Raw genomic sequence first — 25,351 nt, forward strand, 5'->3', positions numbered from 1 at the left:
TAAGGTGGTGAGTGGTGTCAGATGGGGATGCTAGTGACCACTTTGGATCCAGTGAGTGGATGTGCCAACACCCACCCCAGCCAGCCCTCTGGGCTCAGACCCCTTGGCTCCCCGACAGTTCCTGAGCCAGGGCAGAGACCTCCGGCCACTTTTCACCTGATGGCCTTGTCACTGCCCCTGCACCCTCTGTCTGGTTGCTAGAGGCGTGTCAGGTCCAGGGTAGTGGCTGGGGGTCACATTTGGAGGGCTCTAGCCTCCAAGAGTTACAGCATAGCCACTAAACAGGCAGGTAGGGGCCTGTAGCAGGGCCTTAGGCTTGGAGATGTGGCCAGGGACCCAAGGGATCTGCTGTCATCCCTGGGTGACAGTAACTGGGGACCAGCAGGAGGAGAGATAGCCCAGAGGAGCCTGGGCCAAAGCTTAAATTCCTCATGGAGCCTGGGTAAAAGTGCAGGGAGCAGCTGAGGTGGCAACTGGAGGCAGGGAAAGGCTGGGGCCCAACTTCCACATGGGTCCACTGGGGTGCTGGGTGACCCCATTGAACTTGAGCTTCTCTAGGCCTAGACAGTGGCCTCTCCCAGGCCCTTTCTGCTGGACTATGCCTTGACCTCCACCCCCCCAGGGACTGGCCCATGGTTCCTAGACCCCCTCCTGAGGTGAGACTAAGAACTCCCCTGTGGCTCTCAGGCCCTCCACTCCTGGAATGAGTCCCCAGTTCAGACCACAGGAAGCCACACACTGCTTCCTCTTCCCTTTTCTTTTTTTTTTTTTTTCTTCCTGTTTTGTCCTCCCATCCCCAGCCCTGAGTGGGCAATCGTCCAACCACCCATCTCTTGGTCCGCCTGTTTGCCCTTATGTCCACAGGTCCAACCCTTGGGTCCCTGATCACATGACAGTCTCCCACTCCTCCTGTAGCAGGACCGGTGGCCTCTCTGGCGCCGAGGCCTCCTCGTCCAGCCCTGAGCAGGAGCCATTGAGGAACCCGTCGTCCTTAGGAGTGGCCACGGCAGGTGGTGTGGTCTGGAGGGCCGGGACCCCTAGCTTGGTGTGGCCAGGCAGTGGGGGGTGGCCATTGGTGGTGGCGGCAGGTAGCAGACGGGGGCTGAGGGGCAGCCCAAGTCCTGTGCGAGGCCCTACATTGGTCACACTTGTGTGAGACACCATTGGACCGTAGCTGTAGCTGCTGCTCCCGCTGCGTGCCTTGCGCTTGAAGTCCAGTGCCAACGTCCAGCGGCTCCAGGATTTCTTGATCTCAGCTTGCACCTGGGATGGCAGTAGGAGGATGGGTGGTCAGATATGCCTCTAGCCCCTCTGTCACATGTCCCCCAACCCCAACAGTGCCCCATCTCTGCCCCTACAACACTGAACGCTGAATGGAAACAGAGGCACTGGATATTACTGGAAATTTTCAAGGCCAAGAAAAATCCCATCATCCTCAGAACATGGTGCCTGGTTGCAGGTGATTGACACACCCAGAATCTAGAAGGCTCAAATGGCTGCAAGGGTGGCTGAGTGTTCAGTCTGGATTACAGACAATTCAGCCATGGAGTTGGGAAGACACCTGGCTATGCCCACAGATCCTAGCATGTCCTGAGCCTGAATCATCTGGAAAGACCTCTCTGCCTTCAGAATGTCCTCAGAGATGTTCTTGGAGAAAGAGAGTAAGAAACAGGCATAAAATGAAGGGACAGGACTTGGGAACCCCCTAGCACTTCTGAGTCCTCCTTGCCTTGCCCCATCGCCACTGCTTACCTCGCCATTGCAGAAACAGTATATGATGGCAACAAAAAATCCCTGTGGAGAGAGGGTACTAGGTCAGGGCCCACAGCTGCGTCTGGAGAGGGTGGAAGCACCCTCCCCTGCCACCCCCTGCCTACTCCTGCCCTCGGCCAAGGCTGCACACCTGGAAGGAATTGAAGAGCATCTCGTAGTGCATCTGGACTTGCCAGAGTGTCCCTGAGACCTCGGTGTACGGCGTGGCCATGAAGACGATGTAGTGGACGCCAAAAAGCGGCATGAGCACCAGCGTGGATTTGAGCAGCTTCCTGGGCCAGAGGGGCAGGTGGATCAGGCAGGAGCCGCTTCCCCTTCAACAGGCACTACATACCCCCACATGCTGGACCCAGGCTCTAGAAGCCACTAAGGGGCCCACAGCTCTGGTCACCAGCGGAGACAGCCCAGTTCACTTGAGCCAATGACACTTTGTTGTCTCAGCAAAGTGTTAATCGGGCCCCTTGGCTCTGAGGTGTCCTGGAGTGGACCATAATTTATGTCGCCCCGTCCCTGGGCCCTTTGCACCTGTTGGTCCCTCTGCTGGCACTCACTCACTCCCCTGTGGCCTTACCTTGGTATCCCATGGCTCACTCCAGGTTTGAGCCAAACTGCCACCTTTTCGAGTCCACCCACTGCCTACCTGTCCCTCTGGCTCCCTATGACCGGCTCTCTGAGGAGAGCTCTGGGTTTGTCCTGTCCTCACAGACCACAGCTCTGGTTCGGGGACTGGCACCAAGTGGCCCAGGCTGGCTTTGCAGGGCTCCCAGGGCCTCCAGAAGCCAGGCGAAATCCCATCACTGCTGGCAGAGCCAGACAGGGAGTCAGGAGCTGGGTCCTTCTCTTGAGACAGGCTCATTCTTGGACATCTGTCTGCTTTTGTACATGGTGGTGGGGGTTTGAAGACCCCTGAACTCTAAGGAGCCTGGGCATGGTGGGCGTGGCTCACCGGTACTGCTGCCGCGTGTCACACCGGCCGGCGTTGGTCTCCCGCAGCTTGGTGGCAAGCACCCGGACGATGTTGATGAAGAGGATAAAGTTGAGCTGTGGGAGTGAGGGAGGGCTGCATCTCAAGGCTGCACCCTAGCAGGGTGGGGCAAGGACTGTGGGACCCATGGCCCTGCCGAGGCTCTGCTTTGCCACTCCTTCTCCAGGAGGCTCCTTAGGCCCTTGGTTTCTGCATCTGGACTGGGGAGGGGATTAGCTGCTTCTCAGGCCTTGTAGCTCTGACTCTGGGGTCCAGGGAAGCCTCTATAGGTCCCTGTTAGGGGCTGGTCCCTGGGGCCCATGGTTCACACCCCCACCCAGCCCTGTGGTCACCCCTGCTCACCACAATGGAGGCCAGGATGGGCACCTGGATGATCCACTTCTTGTTCCCAGAGCTCAAGTCCCAGCACCTGGGGAAGGTTGAGGCATCAGCCCCCACCCACTTGTGTTCCACCCTCAGCCTTCCCACAGAGAGGTCCCAGAGCTGGTGACATTAGCTGTCCACTGGGGCGCAGGAGAGAGGAGTGTCAGGTGTGGTCAGGCCTGAGGCTATCCTCAGAAGCTTCTGAATTAGCCTCCTGTGACTCTGGGGGGTACCTGGCTTAAAGTTGGAATGAAAACTATTAAAGCTGGGGCCACTCAGAGCCAGAGTACAGGAGGCCCTGCATATGCTTCATGTAGGAAGAGGGTACCAGGGGTGTTTCTGGCCTGTGTCAGAGCCTCCTGACCCCTTCTCCACCTGGACCTACCCGGTGTTTGCCAGGGTGGCTCTCACACTGACCCACACAGCCACGAAGATGGCAGGCAGACCTGTGGGTGCAGAGGGGGACAGTGTGTGAGGGACTGTGCATGCTGTTCACAATGTCTGTCTCCTCAGCCCACCTTGCCAGTCCCATTCCCCTCATACCTGATGACCCCCGACTTATCCCACTGTTGTCCCTGACCCCCCTCACCCTGGGTACATAAGCTGCTTGGTGACAGAGCCCCACTCTTGCATGGGCTGCCTGGCTGTCCCAACAGCCTCCCCTCAGTGCTGCAGCCCTCAGGACCCAGTTCAGCCCTCTGCCCTCATCCTGAATCTGCATATGGTACCACACATACGCATTCCTGTTGGGCACATGGTGAAATAAAGTATCATTAACTTATCTATGCCCAGTCCATTCTGCCCTCCCTTCCCCTAAAGGGTGATGCTCTGCACTGGGGATTCCTTGTGAGAGAGGGAAACTATTAGCAGGTGTTTTCTGTTCCAGCAACTGCCCCCACCCATCCACTCTGAAAGGTCCTAGCCCCCATGAGGCTGGATGGGGTGACAGGTGTCGTTCCAGGCTGGGTAAAGGGCCACAGAGGAACCTTAGTGTGCCCAGGCCTGAGCCAGCTCAGATGATATCTCTGAGTGAGCTTTGCCTCTCAAAAGGAGTTCAAGTCCTCACCCTCTACCCCCTCACATTTCATTTTAGGCCCTGTGCACCCTTGGGAGGGGCAGGACATGACCTGGGTTTATGTGAGAAAAAGAGCTGTGACATTCCTGTGTGCTCCAAGATCTGTGTGTTTCCCGCCCACGTTGACATCCTCTAGCCCCAGAGCCCGCATCAGTTCCTGGGACCAAGTCCAGGTCTCCCTCAACTCTGGGGTTTGCCGTGGGTGAGGTCAAGGTCAATATCTACCAAAGGGCAGGGAGGCTATGGCTGTTGATCTGAGGGCCTCTAGGTGCCGAGTGCAGGGATGGCTCCAGCCACTGGGCCTACCCCTCTGCAGTCTGGCCAGTCGCCCCGGAGCCCAGCCAAGCTCTGGAACTGCCAACAATAATGGACAATTATCGGTAACTCGATCCCAGAGCCCGTGGGGGAGGAGTGCAGAGCCCCAGAAACACATTCTGCATAGGGGCTGCCGAAGCCCAGATGATGCTAAGAGCTTAGGCCTGCAGCTCTGGGCTGGCAGAGAGGTGGACAGCTCCATGCAGTGAGGGGATTATTGGGGAAAACTGGTGGGGGCTCAGGGTGGAGGGAAGGTCCCAGATCCCAACACCAGCCCCAGGCTGACATGTGACCCCAAATCCCACTCTGATCCTGAGCTAAATTTTGACCTGAGAGTCTCCCCTCCCTCTCCCGGCCTGAACCTCAACCCCAGGTGAACCCTAACCCTTGGCCAAGCCCTCTTCCCTGGGCCTGGGATGGGGTCACGGTCACAGAAGGGTGGGCAGACTCCCCACCTGCTGCTCCACATCAGTGATGGGCTGTGCTGTGTGGGTGCCTTCCCCTCAGTGGCAGTCTCTGACCCTGCCACCCAGGGTCCCACCCTGTTGCATCTCACAGTGCCTGCGTACCCCAGCCGAAGACCGTGAAGCCCCACAGGTACTTCTTCTCTGAGAAGAAGGCCATGAAGATGAGACTGTGCAGGTACAGCCCCTCCACCAGAATCCAGTAGTAGTTGGTGGCCAAGAAGTAAAGGAAGAAGGTCACAGCCACCCGGCAGCCCACCTAGGAGACCAGCTGGTGTTAGCCAGAGGGCGGGCCTGCATCTGGGGTAGCTCGGCTGGGTAGAGGGATGGGCGGTGGGTCAGGGGTGCTGATGAGATAGGACAAGTGGTGCTAGTCAAGCTAGTGCGGAAGGGGCAGGATCTACCAAGGGCAGAAGCTGAGGGGTATGTGTGGAGGAGATGCTGCCAGGGGCAAGAGGGCACACGACAGTGGCCCGGGGCAAGGTGAAGGGGTGGAGTGGTTGGGGGTCCTGGGCCGAGGCAGGAGTGTTGATGACAATGTGGGGAGGCGGGACATTCATAAAGCCCTGGACAAAAGGGGCTGGAAGCAGAGCTGATGGGTGCGAGGGAAGCAGTAAGGTGGGTGTGAGTGGCCTGAGGCCCGTGGTAGCAGGAGACAAATGGAGGCGAGGGACGGGGGCGCCCCAGGGTGGGTGGCTGGGGCTCCCGTCAAGCCAGCGGCGGCAAGGGTCCCGCGGCAGCTGCCGGAGGGAGCACTCACGTAGCCGGCGGCGGACGGCGGCGGTGCCTGGGCGATGGCGCGCAGCTCCTCCTCCGTGAGGCGCTCAGCCTCATCGAGCGTGGCGCCCGAGTAGAGCACAGCGTCCTTGACGAAGATGCTCACGGCGCGAAGCATGAAGGACAGGAACAGATGCATGTGGATGTAGTTGCGTGTGCAGTGCAGCCGCCTGCGGGGCGCGTCACACCATGGGTTGGAGGCACGGGCACGCGCGGTGGGTAGGCACGAAGCCGAGGGGAACGCGGTGGGTAGGGGTACAATGAGGGGAAGGAAAGCACCCGCCCCAACCAGGCCCCCGGCCCCACGCCGCCCCGCCCCGCCTCTCCCCTCAACCCCGCCCCCGCCCACCTAAAGTAGGCCAGGATGAGGACAGCCACCGTGAGGGAAGCCAGCGAGACGGAGTAGCCCACCGTGTAGATCATGCCTAGGCGGTCAAACACCTCCTGTGCAGGCGAGGAGGCACCGTCAGAGCCCCGGGACTCGAGGTGAGCGTCAAGTTAAGGGTCAGAGGCCAGGTGAAGTTTGGGGGAGGAGTCAGGACTTTGCCAGGCGTCACCACTGGGGTTGGGGTGGCCTTATCAGGATCAGATTAGGGATGGGGAAGGCTCGCACCCGTTCACGAGTCTCATTGGTCAGGAACTTGACGCACTCGCTGTAGTTGGCCCATGTCCGGTTGTGCCCCGGCACCAGCTCCCAGCTGCCATTGCGGTCACAGCGACGGTAGGCATGGCCTGCAGGTCCGTGGGAGGGTCAGGGCGAGCACAGCGATTTGGAGCCACTGAAGCCCTGAGCTCCAAGTCCTGGTACTCCTGTGGTCCCCACCCTACTGCAGCCTGCCTTACCTTTGTGATTGAAGTCATAAATGTAGTCTGGACAGGGCACGGCCACCACCTCACCTGGTGCCCCCAGGGGCCAGCACAGGATGTGGTCCCACTCTGGCAGGCAGGGGTGCCCTGTGCCCACAGAGACAGACAGAAAAGGTGGGTACACCAGTTAAGTTCGTGGTTAGTGACCCAGAGGAATGAATACACTTGTAGTCACTAGCTCCCTCAGGGACAAGTGTGCTCCGAGACTAGAGAACTCAGGCTTGGAACATTCCAGAGAGAATGTATTAAGCCCTTACTCCCTACTGTGCCTTGCACCCACCTGGCCTCATGGAATTCACTACAGCCCCTCTATGCAGGTGCTGGCACTTGCCTTATTTTCTAGATTGGCTGGTAGAGGCCAAGAGAGGCGAGTGATTTGCCGAGATCATACAGCCCAGGGCCCTGGCCTCCTCAAGTGTACAACCCCTGGTCAGGTCTCTCTCTTTCTCTCTGTTCTTGGTCCCACTTTCCAGGTGTCCCTGGAGAAGGATGAGTTCCCAGACTAACTCTCCTTCAGCTGAGAATGCTTCCTACGTGACCCTTGCCCAGGGACCATGGACAGGAGGCAGGAAGTCTAGTTTCCAGTGCCAGCTTCACTCCCAAACGGCTGCCCACCTCATGCAGGTGTCCATCCTCTTTACACTTCAGTTTCTTCCCTGGGAAATTGGGATTGATATGCACTTCCACCACTGTCTAAGACCTGCCCTGAGCACCTGCTATGACTCCAGTGACCATTCGTTGGGGAGACATCCCCCAAATCTAAGTGCTAATTGTGGGATTCAAGGCAGGGTGACACATCCCACTTTGGGGCTCTAGCCACACAGCAGAGATGCTAAGTGACCTTGGAGGGTCTCCAGCTTTTGAATCTTCCACTTTGCATGCCCCAGCCCCCTACATTCCCCCTTCAGGGCTCCAACCACAGGACTCTCCAGCCACCCTGGAAGGCTGCCTTGATGGCTGGACCCACCCCAGCTTGGTGAAAGGCTTTCTGTCCTGGGCACCATATTCCCAGCCCCGCCTGGCCGGGCCCACAATTCCCTCTGGTCCCTGGGGAGCCACAGGGTGACCACAGCCTCCCAGATGTGGCCCATCTGGAATCTGCTGCCCACCCAGCCGGTTCAAACCGGCCCTGTGGCTGCAGCCTCGGCTCTGCATTTGTCTCTCCTTACCTCCCTGAGGGACAACGCAGCCCCGCATCTCCCTCCCTCTGTTCTCTTCTGCCCTCCTTGTCCCGCTGTCTGGCCCCACCCCTTCCCAGCCCCACTCCTGTTCTGCTCTGTCTCTATGGCGCACCCTCTTCTGACTCATCGAGTCCCAGGCCCAGTGTGCGCCTCCTGGTCCCCTCTCTGTCTCTTCCCTGCCTTTCTTTCTCTCTCTCTCTCTCTCTGTCTCTAGGTCTTTCCCAGCCTCTCCCTGCCCATCTGTCTCCCAGGTTCTCTGTCATCTCTCTCTATGGGAGGGATGTAGCCCTGGGTCTACCCCTAAGGTGTGCAGGGCAAGTTCTCTAGGGGGGCCTGAGCCCGTCCAGCTTGCCTGCCCCCTCTACATGCTGCCCCCTCAGCTCTGTCTCCTCCCAGCCCCTCTCCTTCCACAAGAGCCAGGAGCATGAGCTCACATGAAAGGGGTGGGGCAGTGGAGCAGGAAGGTCCGAGTGGGTCTTAGATGGATGCATGGAAGCACGGACATACCTTCGTGCCTGCTGCCAGTTGGCACTTCCTTGTCCTCCTCGGGCTCAGGGTAGAGCTTCCCAGATGCCTTCTCTTTCTTGGGCTTCCCTGATGTGGATGCAGATGCCCATCCTTTGTCTGATTCCATTATGTCGGCTGGAAAAATTAGAGCAGTTATGGCTGTCAACAGTGCCACAACAGGGGACCCAGGGAGCCTCCTGCCTCAGACTCCCCCTTTGTACAGTGGGGGTTGTCCCCTGCCCTGTTGACACTCAGGCTGATGACAGGTGAGGACATGATTTACAAACTGTAAAGCACTTGCCAGGTGCAGAAGTAATCAGATAGCATGGAGACTCAACTGGGGTTCAAATGGAAGTGAACACCATTCCGGTATGGGATCGACTAGTAGGCTGAGCGGTAAAGTGGACAAGACATGGGCAGAGGTGGTGCCTGACCCCAGAGCCCAAGCCCACAGGAGGCAAAGGCCCCACCAGGGGGCGCATGGCAAAAGTAGACAGTAGTGGTGATGTCAACAGGGAGGTTAAACAGTGAAAATGAAGCTGGGCCAGAGCACTGCATAGGTGTGGAAGAGAAGAGCACAAGTGTGCAGTTAAGAGAGGACAGACGAGCCTTTCTACCCCATCCCCTGTCCTAGGATGCCCAAGGAAGGAGTTCACAGCTTCCACAAGGGACCTTGGAGATTCTCCATCTGAGATGAAGCCTGGCCTTTCCTTCCACTCAGAAATGCCTGAGGTCCCTCTTCCTTGCTGAAAAGTCATCCTTATTATCTGACTTGCTACAGTCCAAGCTAGGGTCCCCTGGCCCTCCCATGTCAGGGTTTGTGGCAACAATGGGAAGCTGAGTGCAGACACCCTGGGCTGGGATGGAATGGCTGTGCCCATTTTCCTGTCTGCACCTTGGGGCTTCAGTGGGGTGAGGGTAGCAGGATGGGGTGGAGTGGGAAGGGAGGGCCTCCACAGTGAACAGAGAGAGGGCAGAGGGAGATGCCTTTAGGCTCCCACAACCAGGAAGAGGGCTGGGTTCCACTTGACCCCATCCCAGACCCTGATGTGACTGAGGCAAGGGACCAGGGAGTCACTGGTGGGGTCAATGTGGGCAGGGCTGTGACTGCAGAGACCATGTGAGTCTCTGTGAGTGAGAGCAGAGTCTGTGGGCTCTAGGGTGTGTCACTGTGCACTTGCATCCTGGGTGTGCACCAGCATCCTCCCCCAGCAGTCTGAGGGTCAGCTCAGAAGAGGAAGCTGTACTTGCCCACAAGTCAGGTGGGGGGGGGGGATCTTCCAGGTGAGGGGTTAATCAGATAGAAGTCAGAGGCCTGGATGGTTGCTAATGGAGCCCCATTTCCACTTCAAGGAAATGGGCTGAATGAAGAGACGAGCTTAAGATTGGGGCAGGCTGTGGGGTTAGCTTCACCATGGCAAGGGTCCCATGAAGATGCTGTGTTGGTAGGAGGAAGCCTTCCTACCCCATTAAGTACACTCCTGGACAGTGACCATGACTGACAGAGTCATAGATACCCATCTGTATCCCTCTGTTCTCCTCCCCTTAAAGCCTCATTCTCCTCACCCTGGACTCATCTGCCTTGCCCTTTGCCCAGAGGGCCTCCTTCAAAGACCTACTCACCCCTCTGGATCTGCACTGGATACTTCCTCTCCTCCTGGAAGCTGTCCCAGCCCACCCCTAGTCAGAGCTCCTGATCCTGGCATGCCTCACCAGATCTAAGCTAGTTGGAGGTGATTCAGACTCTAGCTGCCTTTATACCCTCCAGTCTGCATCCTGGGAGGGGAGGCTCAGCGCATCTCTGGGCCTGCTGACTTTAATCTCACCTGACTCACCCCACTTTTGGTCCTTACTTTGACCTGGCCCCCTTTACCTGGGCGCACCCTCTCTTGGTGCCACTTGGTTCTGCATCCTGGGCTCCCAGCTTCCTCTAGCCCCTCCCTCTCCTGACCTGGCCCCCAGACCCTCCTCCTTGGCCCCGCCCACCCAACTCCCCCCCCCACCTGGCCTCTGCAGGACTTCTTTGAGCCGCTTTTCACATTGGGCCTGGGCGCCGTGCAGCAGGAAGATCTGCTCCTCTTTGGTCATGACGTCATCTGCATCCACCTACCAAGCCAAAGGTCAGATTGCAGGCAGGACTGACTTCCCAGTAGAGCAGCAGTTTCCAAACTATCCCAGCCTCTTTGAGGGATTCCCCCTTTTCCAAAGGATGTGGGAGATCTGCCTTACACAGCTCCCATTTTACAGATGGGAAGCCTTAGCTCCAAGAGGAAGGGCCTGCCCTACCAGAAGGAAAAGGTGGGGGGGGGCTGTCCTCTGCTTGCCCGATAGTAAACCCATAGGCTGCAGTCACTGATAGTCTCTGTCCAGTCTGTTCCCCAGGGGTACGTGGGAAAGGGATAGAATGTCCCAGGATGGATCCTCACAGGATCCTGGCTGTCTGCTGGGGACCTGGGTGGGGCGGGGATGGATAAGGAGTGGTGAACTCTGGGGAAACAAACTGGGTCTAGATTCCTTCAAGTCCTAGTGCCCTCGGGACCTTGGGAGTCACCAATTTCCATCCTGGCCCTCTCCCCAGTCAATGCTTTCCCTTGAATGGTGAGTGCCTCAGCCCCTCCCACTCTTGCAGTCCCAAGAGGGAGAGGATGAAGGACTTGCTGGCAAGTGGTCTGGGTTGGGCGGGGCACTCCTGTGCAGGCTGTGGGTGGGAATCACCCACATCCATTGCTTATCTGGAAGCTCCCTCCATCCAAGCAGACCCTGTGTTCTGACAAAGTGGACAGGCCTTTGCTCCTGCTGTTCCCTCTGCCTGGAGTGTCCTTCTTTCCCTTCCTTTCAACATGCACACCCTGGGCATTGACTTCCACTGGCTAGGATTCACTGGCATCATTTTAAGGAAGGGAACAAGAGCATCATGGAGGGTGGGGTGGGGTCTGACTCGGAGCCTCTGTTTCCCTGACTTAGGGTTGGAAGGGAGTCAGAGCATAAAGGCAGCATCCTGTCCTGGGAACAGCTCCGTGTGCCCAAGCCCAGCCACTCCTATTAGTGGGACCCACAAGAGGTTAATGCATCCCCTCAGATCCCACCTGCACCCCAAGTCAGGGCGTGTCTCCTCAGACCCCCAGGACAGGGACATGTCCTATGAGACGTCTTAGACCCAGAGCAGGATTGTGTCTCCTCAGACTCCACGGAGCAGAGCCTGGTCCCCTTAGACCTTCAAGAGGCAGAGCTGCATCCCCTCAGACATCCTCTGGCAGGGCCGGGTCGCTTCAGACTGAACGGAGCTTTGCAGGGCGGTAGAGCCCAGAGGAGGCAGGGAAGGGAGGCGGCGGTCAGGGAAGGGGCGGGCACCAGCGCGTGGGGGCGGGCCGGCCGGGCGGCCGGCCGGGCGGGTCAGGGAGCCCGCTACAGGGAGAAGTTAATTGACCGCGTCTCTTGGTGGCAGCAGCAAGGGCTTTTAGGGCCAAGGAGTCTCCAATTGGCTCGGCCGGACTTGGGTTCTGCTGGTTTCACTTAGCGGACGCGAGTGCACGTCTTTGCGCGTGCGTGTGAGTGGCGGCACATCCTCGAGTGGCCGCGCACTCTCTGTCTGGCCGGTGTGTGCACTTGTGCGTGCCCCTATTTCTGTATATTTTCACGTGGGGATTGTCCAGCATGCACTTTTGGGACGTGAGCCTGAAGGGTCTGTGAATATGCATGTGTACCTGCGTTTCTGGGCAAAGGTCAGCGTGTGCGTGTCTGAGAGTGTGTGATGCTGTTGTTCATTAGCCTGCGCGTCTGTGGATGTCCGTGCTTCTGCGTCTCACAGGCGTCTGAGTTGGACCCTGAGATCAACTGGACCCAATGCCTAGGAAGGGCTGGAGCAGATTCCCATGTCCTCACTCTTACTCCCCACATCTCCTCTAACCCCCACCTCCAGCTATGGCCGAGCAGCCAGGAGGGGGACAGAAGTAGCCCTGGGGGATGGGGCTTGAGAGAGGACAACTCAGGTCTACCCTAATCAGGGGAGCTCCAACACGAGTCTGAAGTTCTCTCTGTGCCTCTGGCATTGGGGACCCAGGCTGTTAAGGGGTCTGATCCCTGTGTAGCTGCCTTGCCCATCTCCCCTTGACTACGGCACCCTTTCACTACCATTTCCATTGTTGAGACTAATACCTCCATCAGTAACCGCCACTACTATCAGCACCACCAACCATCATCACTTTGACCAACACAGTAACACAATCACCACCCCTACCACCAATATCAGCAATATTATCAGCACCATTACCACCGTGATCACTAACTACTATTACTATCAATATAACCACTATAGCACCATCACAACTGGTAGAACATCATTACCATCACCACCACGGGTGCTATTTTCACCAGCATCATCAGCATGACCTTCACCACCACCTCTAGCATTACCACCACTTTTGGCATTACCATCACCACCAGCACCATTACCACCAAAGGCAACATTAGCAGCATCACTGCCACCAGCCCCATAACCACCGCACCAACTTTACCATCGTCTTATCCTTACTCCCTCAGCAAGCACCCTTCCCCACTACTCCTTCTCCTTCTGCCTACCTCCATCTCTTTCAAGACAAACAGATAATGCACCATATTTTTTCCAGATGTTGGAAAGCTCCTGAGTGGCTGACAAGGCTTCCACCAGTCCCCCAAAACTGGCACACCAACCCTCCTAATAGACAGACTAATGAACTGATGTGACTGAGGGTCACAACTGATGGCCTAGACTAAATGCAGGCAGTCATGGGTTGAAAACTGACTGGCTGAAAATTTGGCGGACTGACAGATAGACAGGTGTACTAGCTGGGAGATGACCAACACACCCTCTCACAGGCCCAAGGCATCTGCTCAGCCTCCCCCTACTGCTATTGGCTGCTCTCTATGGCCAAGAGGAGGCACACCCTCTTTTCTGGAGTCTCGTTTCCTGGTGGGTCTGGGAATGCCCAGGAGAGGAGTACAGATCCTCTGCCTGGAATGCCCCCATCAGCTCTCCCTCCAGCTGTACCCTCTCCTCATCTAAGAAGATTTCTGCCGCCAGCACTGAAGCTTGAATCCTGGCTTTTTGTCTTTGAGAAAGTTGTTTAACCCTTGTGCCTCAGTTTTCCACCTGTAAAATCAGGATAATAATAGGGCTGTTGTGAGGATTAAATGAGGTACTGCATGAAAAGCCTGGGCAGGAGTGGGGCCCAGGAAAAGCTGGTTGCTATTATTGCTACTGGGTCAGCAGCAGCACCAAGTCATTGCTCCCCGCCTCTCCAGCTATGGGTCCCCATGCTGCCAGGCACTGTGGGTGCCCCAGGCTGGGGACCCAGAGAGACAGGGGGAGATCATCTGAGTAGAATGCTAAGTCAAGGGGGCCACAGTGAGGGGCAGATGGGTGGTGGGAGCAGGGAGTATAGGAGGGCCTGCTGGGTGAGGTGTGCCTGGCAAGCTTTTGGGGTCAAAGGATATCTTAATGGCTCCCTTCATTTCTGGATCCACCCTGGACTCATACTAAGATTCAAGGTCCCCCAAGCTTGGGCTTGAGGGGCAGAAGGGCCCCTTCTCTGCCTCTTCCCTGAGTGAGGGGGCCTTATCTCCTGGAAGTGATGCAAAAAATGCTGATAGCTCTGCTTCTCCTCCTGGCCTGGCACTCCAAGAAGTTCAGGTCTTCTTGGCCCAGCTCCTAGTAAGGAGGACTTGGACTTGAATCATTTTAGATCCAGAGAGTCTGGGCATCTTGGGTCTCATGAGCGAGGTCTGAGGGACCTGGGGCTGGGTCATGGCCAGGCGTCAGTTAGTCCGTACTCACCACTGATGGGGCCACCAAGCCCTAGTGCCAGATGTCCCAAATCCCCCCTTCCCCACATCCCTCCTATGGTCTTGGGTTAGGGCTGACTTCCCCTGACCTAACCATCATCAGCTTCAATGTCCTCCACTGTAGCCCCCTCCCCATGTTCACCCCTCCAACATGAAACCTTCCCGTATTCACACAGGTACACGACCTGCAGTTTGTGAATGTGCAGAGGGTGGGGTGGTGACCTGACCTTAGCCCTGAACTGAGGGAACAGGGAAAGAGGTGGCCTGGGAGCCCTGAGCTGGTATTTGTGGGGCTCCAGGCAGGGTGCAGATCGGGGCTGGAAGCCAATATGTTATTTACAAACATAGAAACTGCTGTCCCAGGGAGAGAGTAATGTGTGGTCTAGAAGCCCGGATGTGTTTCTCATTTCCTGAGTTCAGAAGCCTAAAGGAAGAGAAAAGCCATCTGCTCTCTACCCCTCCCGCGGGAGGGCAAGCAGCTCCTTCTAACTCAGCTCCTAACTCACTGAGGATGGTGTTGGAGCCCGGGATGGCAGTGATGGTGGCAGTGAAGACAGTGAGTGGGGCAATGCCAAGGCTGGTGATGGTGATGGAGGTGTGATGGTGATAGTGGTGGTGGAGAGAGCCAGATCCATGCCACTGACCAAATGAGGGCCGTTCCTCTCAGTACCTCTCCTAACCGCCAAATTCCACACATTTGCTGTCCGTGATCCCAGACATGCCTAAATTCTCCTCCTTCAGCAAATACAAAGGATCCTTCTTCAGCTCCTGATACCTCTGCCTCTGGGAAAGGGACTTCTCCTTCTGCGTGATGTTAGCCTTAGGATGCTCTGTTGGGTCATCTCACCCATCCCTCTGCCTGGAGTCAGCCTGGTCCCCTTGGGGGCAGACAGCTATTGGCTCCTTGCTCACCTCTAGAGAAAGCAGATCTGCCTGGTGCTCATCCCTGGACTGCCACTGCCCCTAGAGCTTTAACCATATCTCCTTCACCTTCCACCAGCTCCCTATCTTACAAACGAAGCCACTGAGGCTAAGAGTCATAGTTAGAAAGAAGGTGAGGAATGAGCTAATGTCTGCTTGATATTGAAGCAGCAACCCTGGAAGAAGGGAAAGGAAGAGGTACCCAGCCACTTGGATCTTCTAGTGCCAGCCTCAATATCAGCTTTCCACAGAGTCTTTCTGGATTGTATCTTTCACTGTGTCAAGCAAGAGCCTCTTTGCAGAGTACCTAGGGCACCTTCCACAGAGGTAATTTGGGGATGGAGATTGATGTAGGGGTGATCAGATGGTGATGATGTTGATGATGGCAGCTTGTGCTCAGCCCTAACTGGGCAGAGGACAGTTGTATCCTCATATTAGGAGCATGGAGAGTTTGAACCTCCAGAAAAGCCAGAACAAGAAAACCTTGACTAACAGGAGAACCCCTGGTGACCTCCTGGCCTTCCTGCACCTCTTTTCCAGGTTTCACTATTGGGACCTGTGCTGGCACCACTCGGTGTCTCCCAAGCCAGCTAGCTAGGGACTGCTCCCTACCCTTTGCCGCCCTCCATCTGTCTGGCTGGCCTGAGCAGGCTGGGACAAGTTCCCTGCCGGGGACACTCCTGCCCTGCCACCCCTGACAAGTGCTGACTTTTCTTCTTCCTCACCTGGCCTTCCTGAACAGGCTGCCTGTGTTTGGGGCTGGGAGGGGCTGGGGGGAGGCACTGTGACGCCTCTCATCCTGGCCAGTGTGGACGCCTTCAGGGCAGGCAGTGGGATGGAACCTGGGATGGTGGAGTTGACTGCTAGGACTCAGAGGATCTTCACAAGTGGCCTCTACCTGGACTGGGGGACCAAGACCCAGATGGATGGTATCACCTAAGCTAATCACAGCCTGATCAGTAGAACAGGATCCTACCAGGTCTCACCTCTGCACAAGGCTGGTGCCGGAGTTGGGGTTCTTAAAGGTTTAGAGGTTTCCAATGTCTTTGAGAATCTGAGCAAAACTTTGCACCCTCTCCCACTTACACTATAGTTTGCAGACAGTTTCAAGGGTCTGCAAAACCCTCAGCCCACCCTTTCTTTTTCCTGCGGACTCTGTCTCTGGAAGAGCTGCCTTCCTGATGTGGTGGCCGGGCCAGGGAGTGTCCCCAGAAGGCCCACAACAGGAATCCGGGGGAGGCCTCTTGACGCCTCATTAAAACATTCCGAAGAAAACCCGAGTTCCCGGGAGGGCTCTGCCCCCCTCCTCCTGCTCCGTCCACAGTCAGTTCCCAGAGCTGGGGGGTGGAGGGAGTAGTGTTTAAAGGCAGGTGATATAAAAAGCTTCAACAAATCAATACGAAAAAGACAAATAACCCATAGAAAGATGGGTAATGGCTCTGAGAAAGCTCTTAGAAGATGGACAATAAACCAGTGTAACGTCCCAAAGCTTACTGATAATTAGCAAATTAAAATGACAAGAGACACCATTTTTCACCTATCAGAATGGCAAAGGTGAGGAAAAGAATCTTCAGACTATCCTGTGAGACAGAGGGTGTGGGGAAGAGACCTCCTGGTCACTCCTAGTGTTGTGAGTATAAACCCGCAAAGGCTTTTTAGAGGGCAATTTGGCCATATCTATTAAAATAAAAAATGTGCATATTCTCAGACCCAGCAATGACAGAATTTAGAAATATCCTACAGGGAAATGTTCGCCTGGGGACATGAGAGGGCATTTCAAGGAGCTTCCCTGCCGCCGTCTGGAATCTCTCTCTCTCTCTCCCTCTCCCTTTCTCTCTCTCTCTCTCTCTCTCTCTCTCACACACACACACACAGAGGAAAATTATGCAGAAACAATCTAAATGTACATTTCTAGGGACTGCTTTATGAATCTCGGGTTTTGGAATACTATGCAGTGTTAAAAAAGATAGATTTATATTCACTGAAAATCTCCAAGACACACCTTTAAATAGAAAAATGCATATGGCAGAGCATATCTACAAACTGATATCATTTACTTAAAAACAAACTGAAAGCAGCAGAACAAAACTACTTTATACATACACACAAAAAAATGTACCTTTTGAAAACATAGTGAAAAAGGTCTAGGAGGGCATCCCCCACCCAGATTGTTTAAAAATGGTTTTCTCTAGAACGGGGATTAGGGTTTGGGAGTAATTAAGGATAACTTCTGTTTAATCTGTATTGACTCTTTTATAAGAAAGAACATATTCACAAATATTAGTTATGAAATTAAAATAAGAAAATAAAAGTAAAATAAATAACCAAAGGATTTTACTTAAAAAAAAAAAAAAAAAAGGAAAGGAAGAAAAAGAAACCCCAAGTAAGACATGAGGCTCCCCTGCCAGCATGAGCCCTCACTCTGCTTTGGAGGAAGCAGCTCAGTGCAGGAGTCTGAAGACCTGGGTTCAAATCCCACCTCTGCCACAGACTCACTGTGTGAACCTCAGGCCCCTTTCCCATAAAATGGGTAGATGAACAGATGAAATGAGAAAACATTTGTGATTGTTTCTAGTTCAGAATCTGGGGAAAGCCACTGTTCAGTACACGTTGGTTCCTTCCTGTCTTTAAGAGTGAGCTTCTTGGCTGAGCTGCCCCTGGAGCCGGCTTGGAGTGGTTCCCTGGAGTCTCACCCACCACAGTCTCTCCTGAGTGACCCCATGGTCATATCTCTACATTCAAGGCCTGTTCCCACCCCTCTCCTGCAGGAGTTTCTCCTTCACAAGCGTGCATGCTGAGGGGGTCCTTAGGATAAGGTATTCCCAAGGATAAGACCACCCCTTTCCTCCCAATCATAGTCTGTGGGCCCATCCCTTCCTCCAAACTTCACTCCACCTGACCCCCACCCTCACAGCTATTCTTTTCTGTAAGGCACAAGATGGGCCAGCTGAGTGGCCACAGCCAGTGTCCTCCCAGTGGGACACTTTTTGGCTCCCCAACCGTGAGGTGCCTGGCGATGTGAGCCTGGTCCTGGGGCCGGCTGGGCAGGCAGCATACAGGTTTGGCGACAGGCGGCTGTCAGCTGAGAGTGGAAGTGGTATCTACTGGGTTCAAGAGAGAGCTGGCGGACTATTTGCTTCTTGCTGGCTGCAGGTGAGCCCAGGTGGCCCACAGGGTAGGGGGCCATATCCTCTAGCCCTGGAACCAGAGAAGATTCAGTGCACTCACGACCTGAGTGTCCAACCACAGATGTCCCAATAAGATGACCAAGCCCTAGCATCCATCCTCCTGCCCTATCCTCAGCCTTGGGCCAGGGCTAAGCCAAGCAAATTCTCTGCATGTGCCTCAGCTTCCCTGGAAATCAGTGTGGGTCCCTGGGCACCCACAGCCCCCGCCCCTGCATAGAGGCACAGGGCTTGGCACTTGGTTGTCGTGCAACAAATAACGGTCATATTGGTTGTGTGAAGGTCAGTTAAAGAGAATGATAACAGAAGATTCTCAGAGAATTGTTGAAAAGATTAAACTAGTTAATATTGTTAAGTGCTTAGAACAGTGTCTGGCAAGTAGATAGCACTATAGAAGCATTTCTTAAATAAAAATAAGAAAACAGCAGACCTAGGTTCACATGTGCTCACAAATACATGTATGCACAACTATGCTCCTGCAAGGCATGTGCAGACCCACAGCTTCAGACACACGTGAGCTCATATGACGACTCCAACACTCACACTTAGGTAGACCCAGAGAACACCATGCCCAGAGTCCTACAGAGCCCTGCTATGACACACAGATATACTCTCAAGTCACCCGTGCCCATCACCCTGTCTATTCCTTGACAGTCACCTGCACACATGTGTGCCCACAGACCATGCTGGCCGGCTCTGCACAATAGCTATATTCACACACTCTGAATTGGGGCCTGGGGAAGGTGAGCCTGGCCCAGGGGGAGGCTGGGGAAATTGCTCTGGGCTCTGGCATTCACACTGTTTGGAACATCCCTGCACATGATGCCGAGTGTCTCTGAACCTTGGTTTCCCCATCTACAAATTCTTGTATGGGGCGATGTCTCTGGATTTGGGGAGGCAAAGTTGTGCAGGCATGGCACTGGTGAATGGGGCATGCTGAAGCCAACAGAGGAGAGGAGAGCCTCAGATCAGGAGATTCTTAGGCAAATATTTCTTTCTTGGTATCTTTTTTTACAGATAGGAAAACTGAGGTGTGGAGAAGGACAGCCCAAGGTTACACAGGCATTAGGAGGAGCTGAAGGAATCCCAGAGCTCCTGCCTTCCTGCCTGGGCTCTGCTTGGATAGGGAGCTGGTCAGGAGGAGACTGCCTGCCTGTCTCTCTAGAAGGCAAACACCCGCCGCACCTGGGACGTGGCCGGGTAGGCAGCAGGGGCCTTGAAGTCAGACATACAGGCAGAAGCCTCCTCAGCAATGGCTGGTCTCCTGGGATCTCTGGGGTCGCCATGGGATCTGACTTTCCAGGAAACGACCCCCGGACCCTGGCCAAGGATGAGGAGGGCACTGGCCCTCCGTGTCTCCAGCTCTTGGTCTCTGCCAGCCTCTCCCTGTTTTTCTTTGCTATTCTTCGTCTGTCTACTTCTCCTGCTCTGGGGAGCTCCCATTGCCACCCACCCTTTGTCTCTGTCTCTGTCTTTTCTCTCTCTAGCTTATTTCCCATTCTGTCTTTTCTTCCCCCTTTGGTCCCCTCTTGGCCTCTGCTCTCAGGAGGGTACAAATGGGGAACCCCATGCTCACCAGAGTCTCCCTCCAGCATGTTTCTCCTGCTAGGAGTATTCTGTAAGGTCAGTCTCCTTCAGGGGACCTCCATCCCTCCTCCATGCCATACCACACCCGCCTCTTTGGGCAGACATCTTCCAGTATGGGTGAAGCTGGGTATGAGTGCATGCATGTGTGCATGCATGCTATGGTGAGAGCTGGAGGGATCCTCAAATCCTACCCGCGACCTCAGAGCCACAGCCCTGTGTCCCAGACTGCAGAACAAAACTTGCAGAAAACAGAAGCCCCCAGCGCAAAGTCTGTGGGACCCTACATCAGGGCCAAAGCCCAGTCTTCTGCTAGATCATACTGTCATCTTCAAGGGAGACACAGAGCACTGATGCTCATAGAAGCAGATGATAGAACCACAATCACAGATTTCCAGACCTGGGACCCCAAACCTAGGCTTCAGAAATAGAGAGACCTTAGACATCTGGAACCCAGAATCCAGACACGCCAGAGGGGACCCCCCACCCAAAGTTCAGACTAGTGAGGGAACTCAAGCCTCTGAGCCCTGAATCCCGCCCCGCCCGCCGGGGGACCCCAGAGCAAGCCGGCAGCCTGCCCTGGAGTGTGAGAGGGGGACTTACCAGCGTATATGCGGAGCTGAGCACCGGGCAGCAGAGCAGGAGCGCCAGACCCGGCGCGATCCGGGCGGCCCCCATCGCCACAGCCTAGGGCCCCGTCCCTCGGGGCAGCCGCCGCCGCCGGCCCTGGTGGTGGTGGTGGTGGTGGTGGGGTACAGAGCTGCGTCAGGCCAGGCTGTCCCGCCCACGCCAGGGCCTAGGGGACCCCGGCGGCCCGGCGGCCCGAGGCCCCGGGGCCCGGCGCGGGGCCCATGCGCCGAGGGCTAGCGAGCGAACGGGCGCAAAGGAGAGAGAGGGAGGGAGGAAGGGAGGCAGCCGGGGGCCGGGCGGGCGGCGGGCGGGCGCCGAGAGCTGCGGAGCTGCCCGTCTGCCTCGGAGCAGAGAAATCACATCCATATGGCCGGGCCCCCCGCCCCCGGCCCGCCCCCCGTCCACCCCCCTCCCGCGCCGCCTTTTCTTTCTTTTTTTTTCTTTTGGGGAATTGGGAGCTGTGGCTTTGCCCCACGCCCAGTGGGGGAGGGGTCGGGGGAGGGGTTGGGGTCGCGGTCTGCGGGGGGCGAACCGGGCTGTTATTTTTAGCTCGGCTAGCACAAGGGGGGGCGGGGCAGGGCGGGGAGGGGGTGCGTGCAGCTTGGGTAAGGGATCCCAACTTTGCAAGGACACTGAGCCCTTCGGTGATCCGGCCGCCAGCTCCGAGCCCCTCGGCCCCCTCTGATCCCGATCCGTACGCTGCCGCCTCCGGCACTCCCTCCCCATCCTGTGCCGGAGCCCCGCCTGCGCCCGCGCCGCTAGAGCGCGCCTGCGGCCGGGACGCTCGGTCTGTCTGCCTGTCTGTCAGTCCGTCTCTAACTCCCCCGGCCTTGGCCTCCGTTCTTCCAGCAGCCCCGAGCTGCGTTTCGGTCACTCCCTCGCTCCCTCTCTCCCCTCCCCCTTGCTCTCTGCGAAAACATTTGCAAGTTTCCAAAAAAGCCCCGGAGCCCAGCGGCGCGGGGCTGGCGGCTCCGCCGGGCTCCGAGGAGGCGCCGCCGACTGACATCGAGACAGACCAGGATGCCCACCCCGGTCAGGCCTGGAGTCATTCTACCCAATTCCGGCCCCCTCTCCTCGGCGCCGGCTCCCAACCCCAACTTACTCCGAGCGCACCGCCGCGGCCCCCGCCTAGCCATGGATGTCGGGGATCCCCCGACAGCCTCCCCAGGACAGCGCCCCGTCCGCGGCCCCGGGGGGACTTCATCGAGATCTCGGGATACCCCCTGGCCGGCTTGGCCTCCAGCGCCCCTAGCCCGGCCGCCGCTTGGAGCCGCCGCCCGCCGCGCGCGTCCCTCGCCTCGCAGTCTGCCGCTCCCCCTCCCCCAGCGGCCCGGGCGCCTCTTCCCTCCCCCGCGCACTCCCTGGGCCTCTCCTGCTCCCGCCCCCCCCCCCCGTCGCCTCCGACATGGGTGTGTGGAGCGGCAGAACAGAGCCCGCTGCCCCCTGCCCCGGGACATTTCTCTAGAGGCTGCGGCCCGGGGTCGCACAGCGGCGAGATGTGAGTGTGGAGGGGACAGGACCCGGGAAGCTCTACAGGACCCGGGAAGCTCTAACATCGGGGCCCGGGAACTTGGCCCCGGCTGTTGCCGCCGCTTCATTCTCCTCTCCGGGATGGCACAGACGTTATTTTTTTCTGATCGTCCGGCCCAGGCGGGTGAATAGGGGCCCTCAGCCGAGAAGTAGGCCCTCTTCACGGGAGGTACCCCGCGCGCCCCCGGCCACAGCGCTGTCTGTCCGCCCGCGGGACTCCCGCTCAGGCTGGACCGAGGTCTCTGGGGAGGCTGCTCGGCTGCCAGCCCCGAGTCTGGTTCCGCCGTTGCCCTTCTACCCGTCCTGCCCTCAGCCTGGACCCCCAGCCTCGGGAACCTCCTGAGTGGGTCGGTCCGCTGTGCCTAGACCCGCCCCTGTCCCTGCCCGCCTCTCTGTCCTCACGTCCCTCTCTCTCCCTCCCAGTTTCTCCCAGGTCCGGGTCTCTCTGAGTCTGGACCCATCCAGACGCGGGCCGGCCTCCCCAGCTCCGCCCCTGACTCCACCCCGGGCGGCTAGAGGCCTCAAGACCCAGAAATCAGCCGAGACCCCCACTCTCGGGTTCTGCCTCCCATCCCTTCACACCCAAAAAGCTCTTGGCAGGCTCTGGTCTACTGGGGACCCTCAACCTGGGGGAAGGGAGGAAGGAATCTTTTGGGGCAGGGGCCAGGCGTGGGGCGGGGCTTACATGCTCCTGCGGGGGAAGAGATGCGGAGCGCCCAGAGGAGGGGGGCTTCTCGCCCCAAGCCTAAGACCTTTCAGTACCAGGCAGGGATGCTGAAGTGCAGGGAGGGCCTGGGATGCCTGGAGCAGTGGGCTTTAAGGATGGTTAGGAGGAAGCTAAAGTAACTGTTGGGACCCTGGGGAATATCCAAGCTAAGTGACAACCCCAGCTTGCCCACTTACTTGTTGTGTATCCTCCACAACAGGATTTTCCTGCTGTCTGGGCCTCAGTTTCCTCATCTGTAAAATGGGGAGCTGATCAGCTGATTCAAAGGGCATTTTTAACTTTACTGTTTCAGTGTCTCATAGGGTGGGTACCCCTCTGGGTATCCCAGAGACCTACGGGCTCTGGGGGGCTCCCCAGTCTCAACCTGTGGAAATTGAGCTCCTCAGAGCCCCCCAACCCCCCCCCCATCTCAGGGATGGCTGATCCTTTCAATGTGAGTGGGTACCCGAGGCCAAGGCCAAGCCCAATCCCTAAGGCCACTGGAATCCAGTTGCTGCCAACCTTCCTGGCCGACCACCCCTCCCTCCTGCGCAGACCCACCCATCTCCCAGACTGTACCCACAGCTGTCTTCTCCATGCATTTCTAAGGCCACACTCTCCTCTGTGCCCCACTATCCTCAAGTTTCTTGTCCTGGGGTTTAAGGACCGTGCTGTTTGAGGCAGTTTCCTCAAAAGGTGACTCTCCCCAACAGGTACTTTTCACTAGATTCCGGGCTTCTCTCCATGTTCACTCCCCTGCCTTTGCTTTGTAGTTTCCTCTGCCAAGATCACGCTCCTATGCCTGGTGTAAAGGACATCCCTCCCTCCTTGTGTCTCTGTCTTCTCCATTATTGGCAGGGTGCTGTGATTTGGGTGCTGCTCCCTGTGGTATATGGGCTCTTTGGAAATGGGCAGACGCCGAGGTGCTCAGAGTGGGCACCTAAAGAACAGTTGTGTTCTTTAGCTTTATGTCTCTATTTCTAAGCAATTTGATCCTAAGTTTTATGATTTTATGATCACTGACCACCACCCACCCCTTGATAACAGGAAAAGAACATTCATGGAGGGACTGGAGAAACAGGGGTAAAACTAGGGGCTGATAGGGAGAGTCCTTCTCAGATCTGACATCAGAAAGCTTGAAATCGAAAAACAAATAATATTTGTGCTTGGAGGAGGACCAGGGTGGGCTGTGGATAGGGCTGCAGAGAGGGATCTGATGGGCTTTAGGCCCCTTAAGCGTATTCCCTTATTTATAACTCATGTGCCTCACTCCAGAGTCTTCTGCTGGACATTCCACCACTGTGAGTGGGGCCACTGACCCACTAACTCACCCCCAGGCCTCTGGTTAAAGTGCCACCATAGGGGTGGGAGTGTCACACATTAACTGGTAGCACCCCAGTGCCTGGCAGAGCCCGCCCACTCTTTTTGACAGGCAAGCCCCAGGGCCCCAGGGCTAGTTTCTGGTCAGTTTCAGGTCAGTTTCAATGGCGTTTGGAAAGGCCTGGTCGGGGGTGGGGAGTGGGAGCGAGTCCCTGTGGGGACTCCCCTCTTTGATCCCCTGGCTGAGGCCTAGGAGGAGGAGCCAAGGCTGTCACTGGAGCTCAGAACTGGAGCAGGGGCTGGGCTCCAGTGCAGCAGCCCTAGGCTGACAGGCCTCTGCTGCTGCCACTGCCACTGTGAGTAGGGCTCTGGCCAAGGTACACAGACCCTGGGGCCTGAGTGGGCACCAGGCTCAAACAGGAAAGACAGAGGTTCTCTGAGCCCTACAGTCTGGCGTCTCTCCCTCAGAAAACCCCTTATTCTAGCCTGGAGGCTCTCTGGAAGAACTAGCCCCTAGACCCTCACACTTCATCCCCTCAACCCTGGCCCCAAAGTCAGCCTGAATCCCAACCTCAGCCCTGATCCCAGACTGAGCTTTACCCCCAGGCTGAGTCCTTAGCCCAGTCTGACCTCTAACCCCTGGCTGAACCCTGATCCCAGGCTGAGCCTCCACCAAGCCTCAATCCCAGACCTCTTTCCGGGTTCCAGGCCCCTCTGGAAGCTTTTCAAGGCAAGGGGCTGGTAGGGGAGGGGATGGCCAGGCCATAAGTGAACCGAGGTGCCACTTTTACAGCCATTTCGGCTGCTCATAAACACCCCCCACCCGGATGAGTCACTGGAGGCTCCCGGGCAGCTGGTCGAGCAGCCCCCTCCCCTTCTAGCAGGAAGCCTGGCTTTCTCACTTTTCAGGAAGGTGAAGGGAGGGAAGCTGGGGACACAGAGGACCCAGCTGCCCCATTCCAGGTAGGGAGCTCTCCCAGGGCAGACACCTGGGGGTGTGGGCTTCCCGTCCTTTCTAATCACATAATCACAGTCCCCCTGTTGCTGTAACACCAAATCCATAAATATCTCCTGGAAGGCATACCTTGTCTGCCTTTAGGGCACAGGTACACACACACACACACACACACACTAACCCAGCCTTGCCCCTCCCAGCTATGCTCAGATTCCAGGCCTCCCCTGGACCCCACTCACCTGGAGCCCACAAGGCCTTCCAAGTAGGGCCTGGAGCCGTAGAGTAGACTCAAGTTGGCCATGGGGAGGCCATGGACAGCCCTGAGCAGCTTCTGTGGTTCAGGCCTAAGCAAGGATGTTGCTGTTCCGAACAGGAAAAGGCCTGAGTCAGAGC

At 56.8% G+C, this 25,351-nt stretch overlaps 1 protein-coding gene across 5 annotated transcripts; it reads right to left on the bottom strand.

The window, feature by feature from the left end:
* Nucleotides 1–748: 748 nt before the first annotated feature.
* Nucleotides 749–25,351, bottom strand: PTH1R (parathyroid hormone 1 receptor). 5 transcript variants are annotated; one of them, XM_074345020.1, is made up of 16 exons: nt 25,198–25,350; nt 22,881–22,937; nt 20,421–20,543; nt 10,311–10,413; nt 8,308–8,442; nt 6,596–6,706; nt 6,366–6,484; nt 6,102–6,196; nt 5,736–5,922; nt 5,081–5,234; nt 3,507–3,567; nt 3,101–3,167; nt 2,720–2,814; nt 1,904–2,045; nt 1,753–1,794; nt 749–1,263 (listed from the first exon to the last, which is right to left on the bottom strand). In XM_074345020.1, the coding sequence occupies exons 3-16, from the start codon at nt 20,493–20,495 to the stop codon at nt 886–888; spliced, it is 1,764 nt and encodes a 587-aa protein (XP_074201121.1). In that variant the 5' UTR covers nt 20,496–20,543; nt 22,881–22,937; nt 25,198–25,350; the 3' UTR covers nt 749–885. The 5 variants fall into 5 exon arrangements, with proteins under 5 accessions (XP_074201121.1, XP_074201124.1, XP_074201122.1 ...); XM_074345024.1 differs by having other exon boundaries at nt 1,007–1,263; nt 1,904–2,041; nt 25,198–25,351; XM_074345023.1 differs by lacking the exon at nt 22,881–22,937 and having other exon boundaries at nt 25,198–25,329.

Source organism: Camelus bactrianus, chromosome 17 (assembly GCF_048773025.1).
Source record: "Camelus bactrianus isolate YW-2024 breed Bactrian camel chromosome 17, ASM4877302v1, whole genome shotgun sequence".
NCBI lineage: Eukaryota > Metazoa > Chordata > Mammalia > Artiodactyla > Camelidae > Camelus > Camelus bactrianus.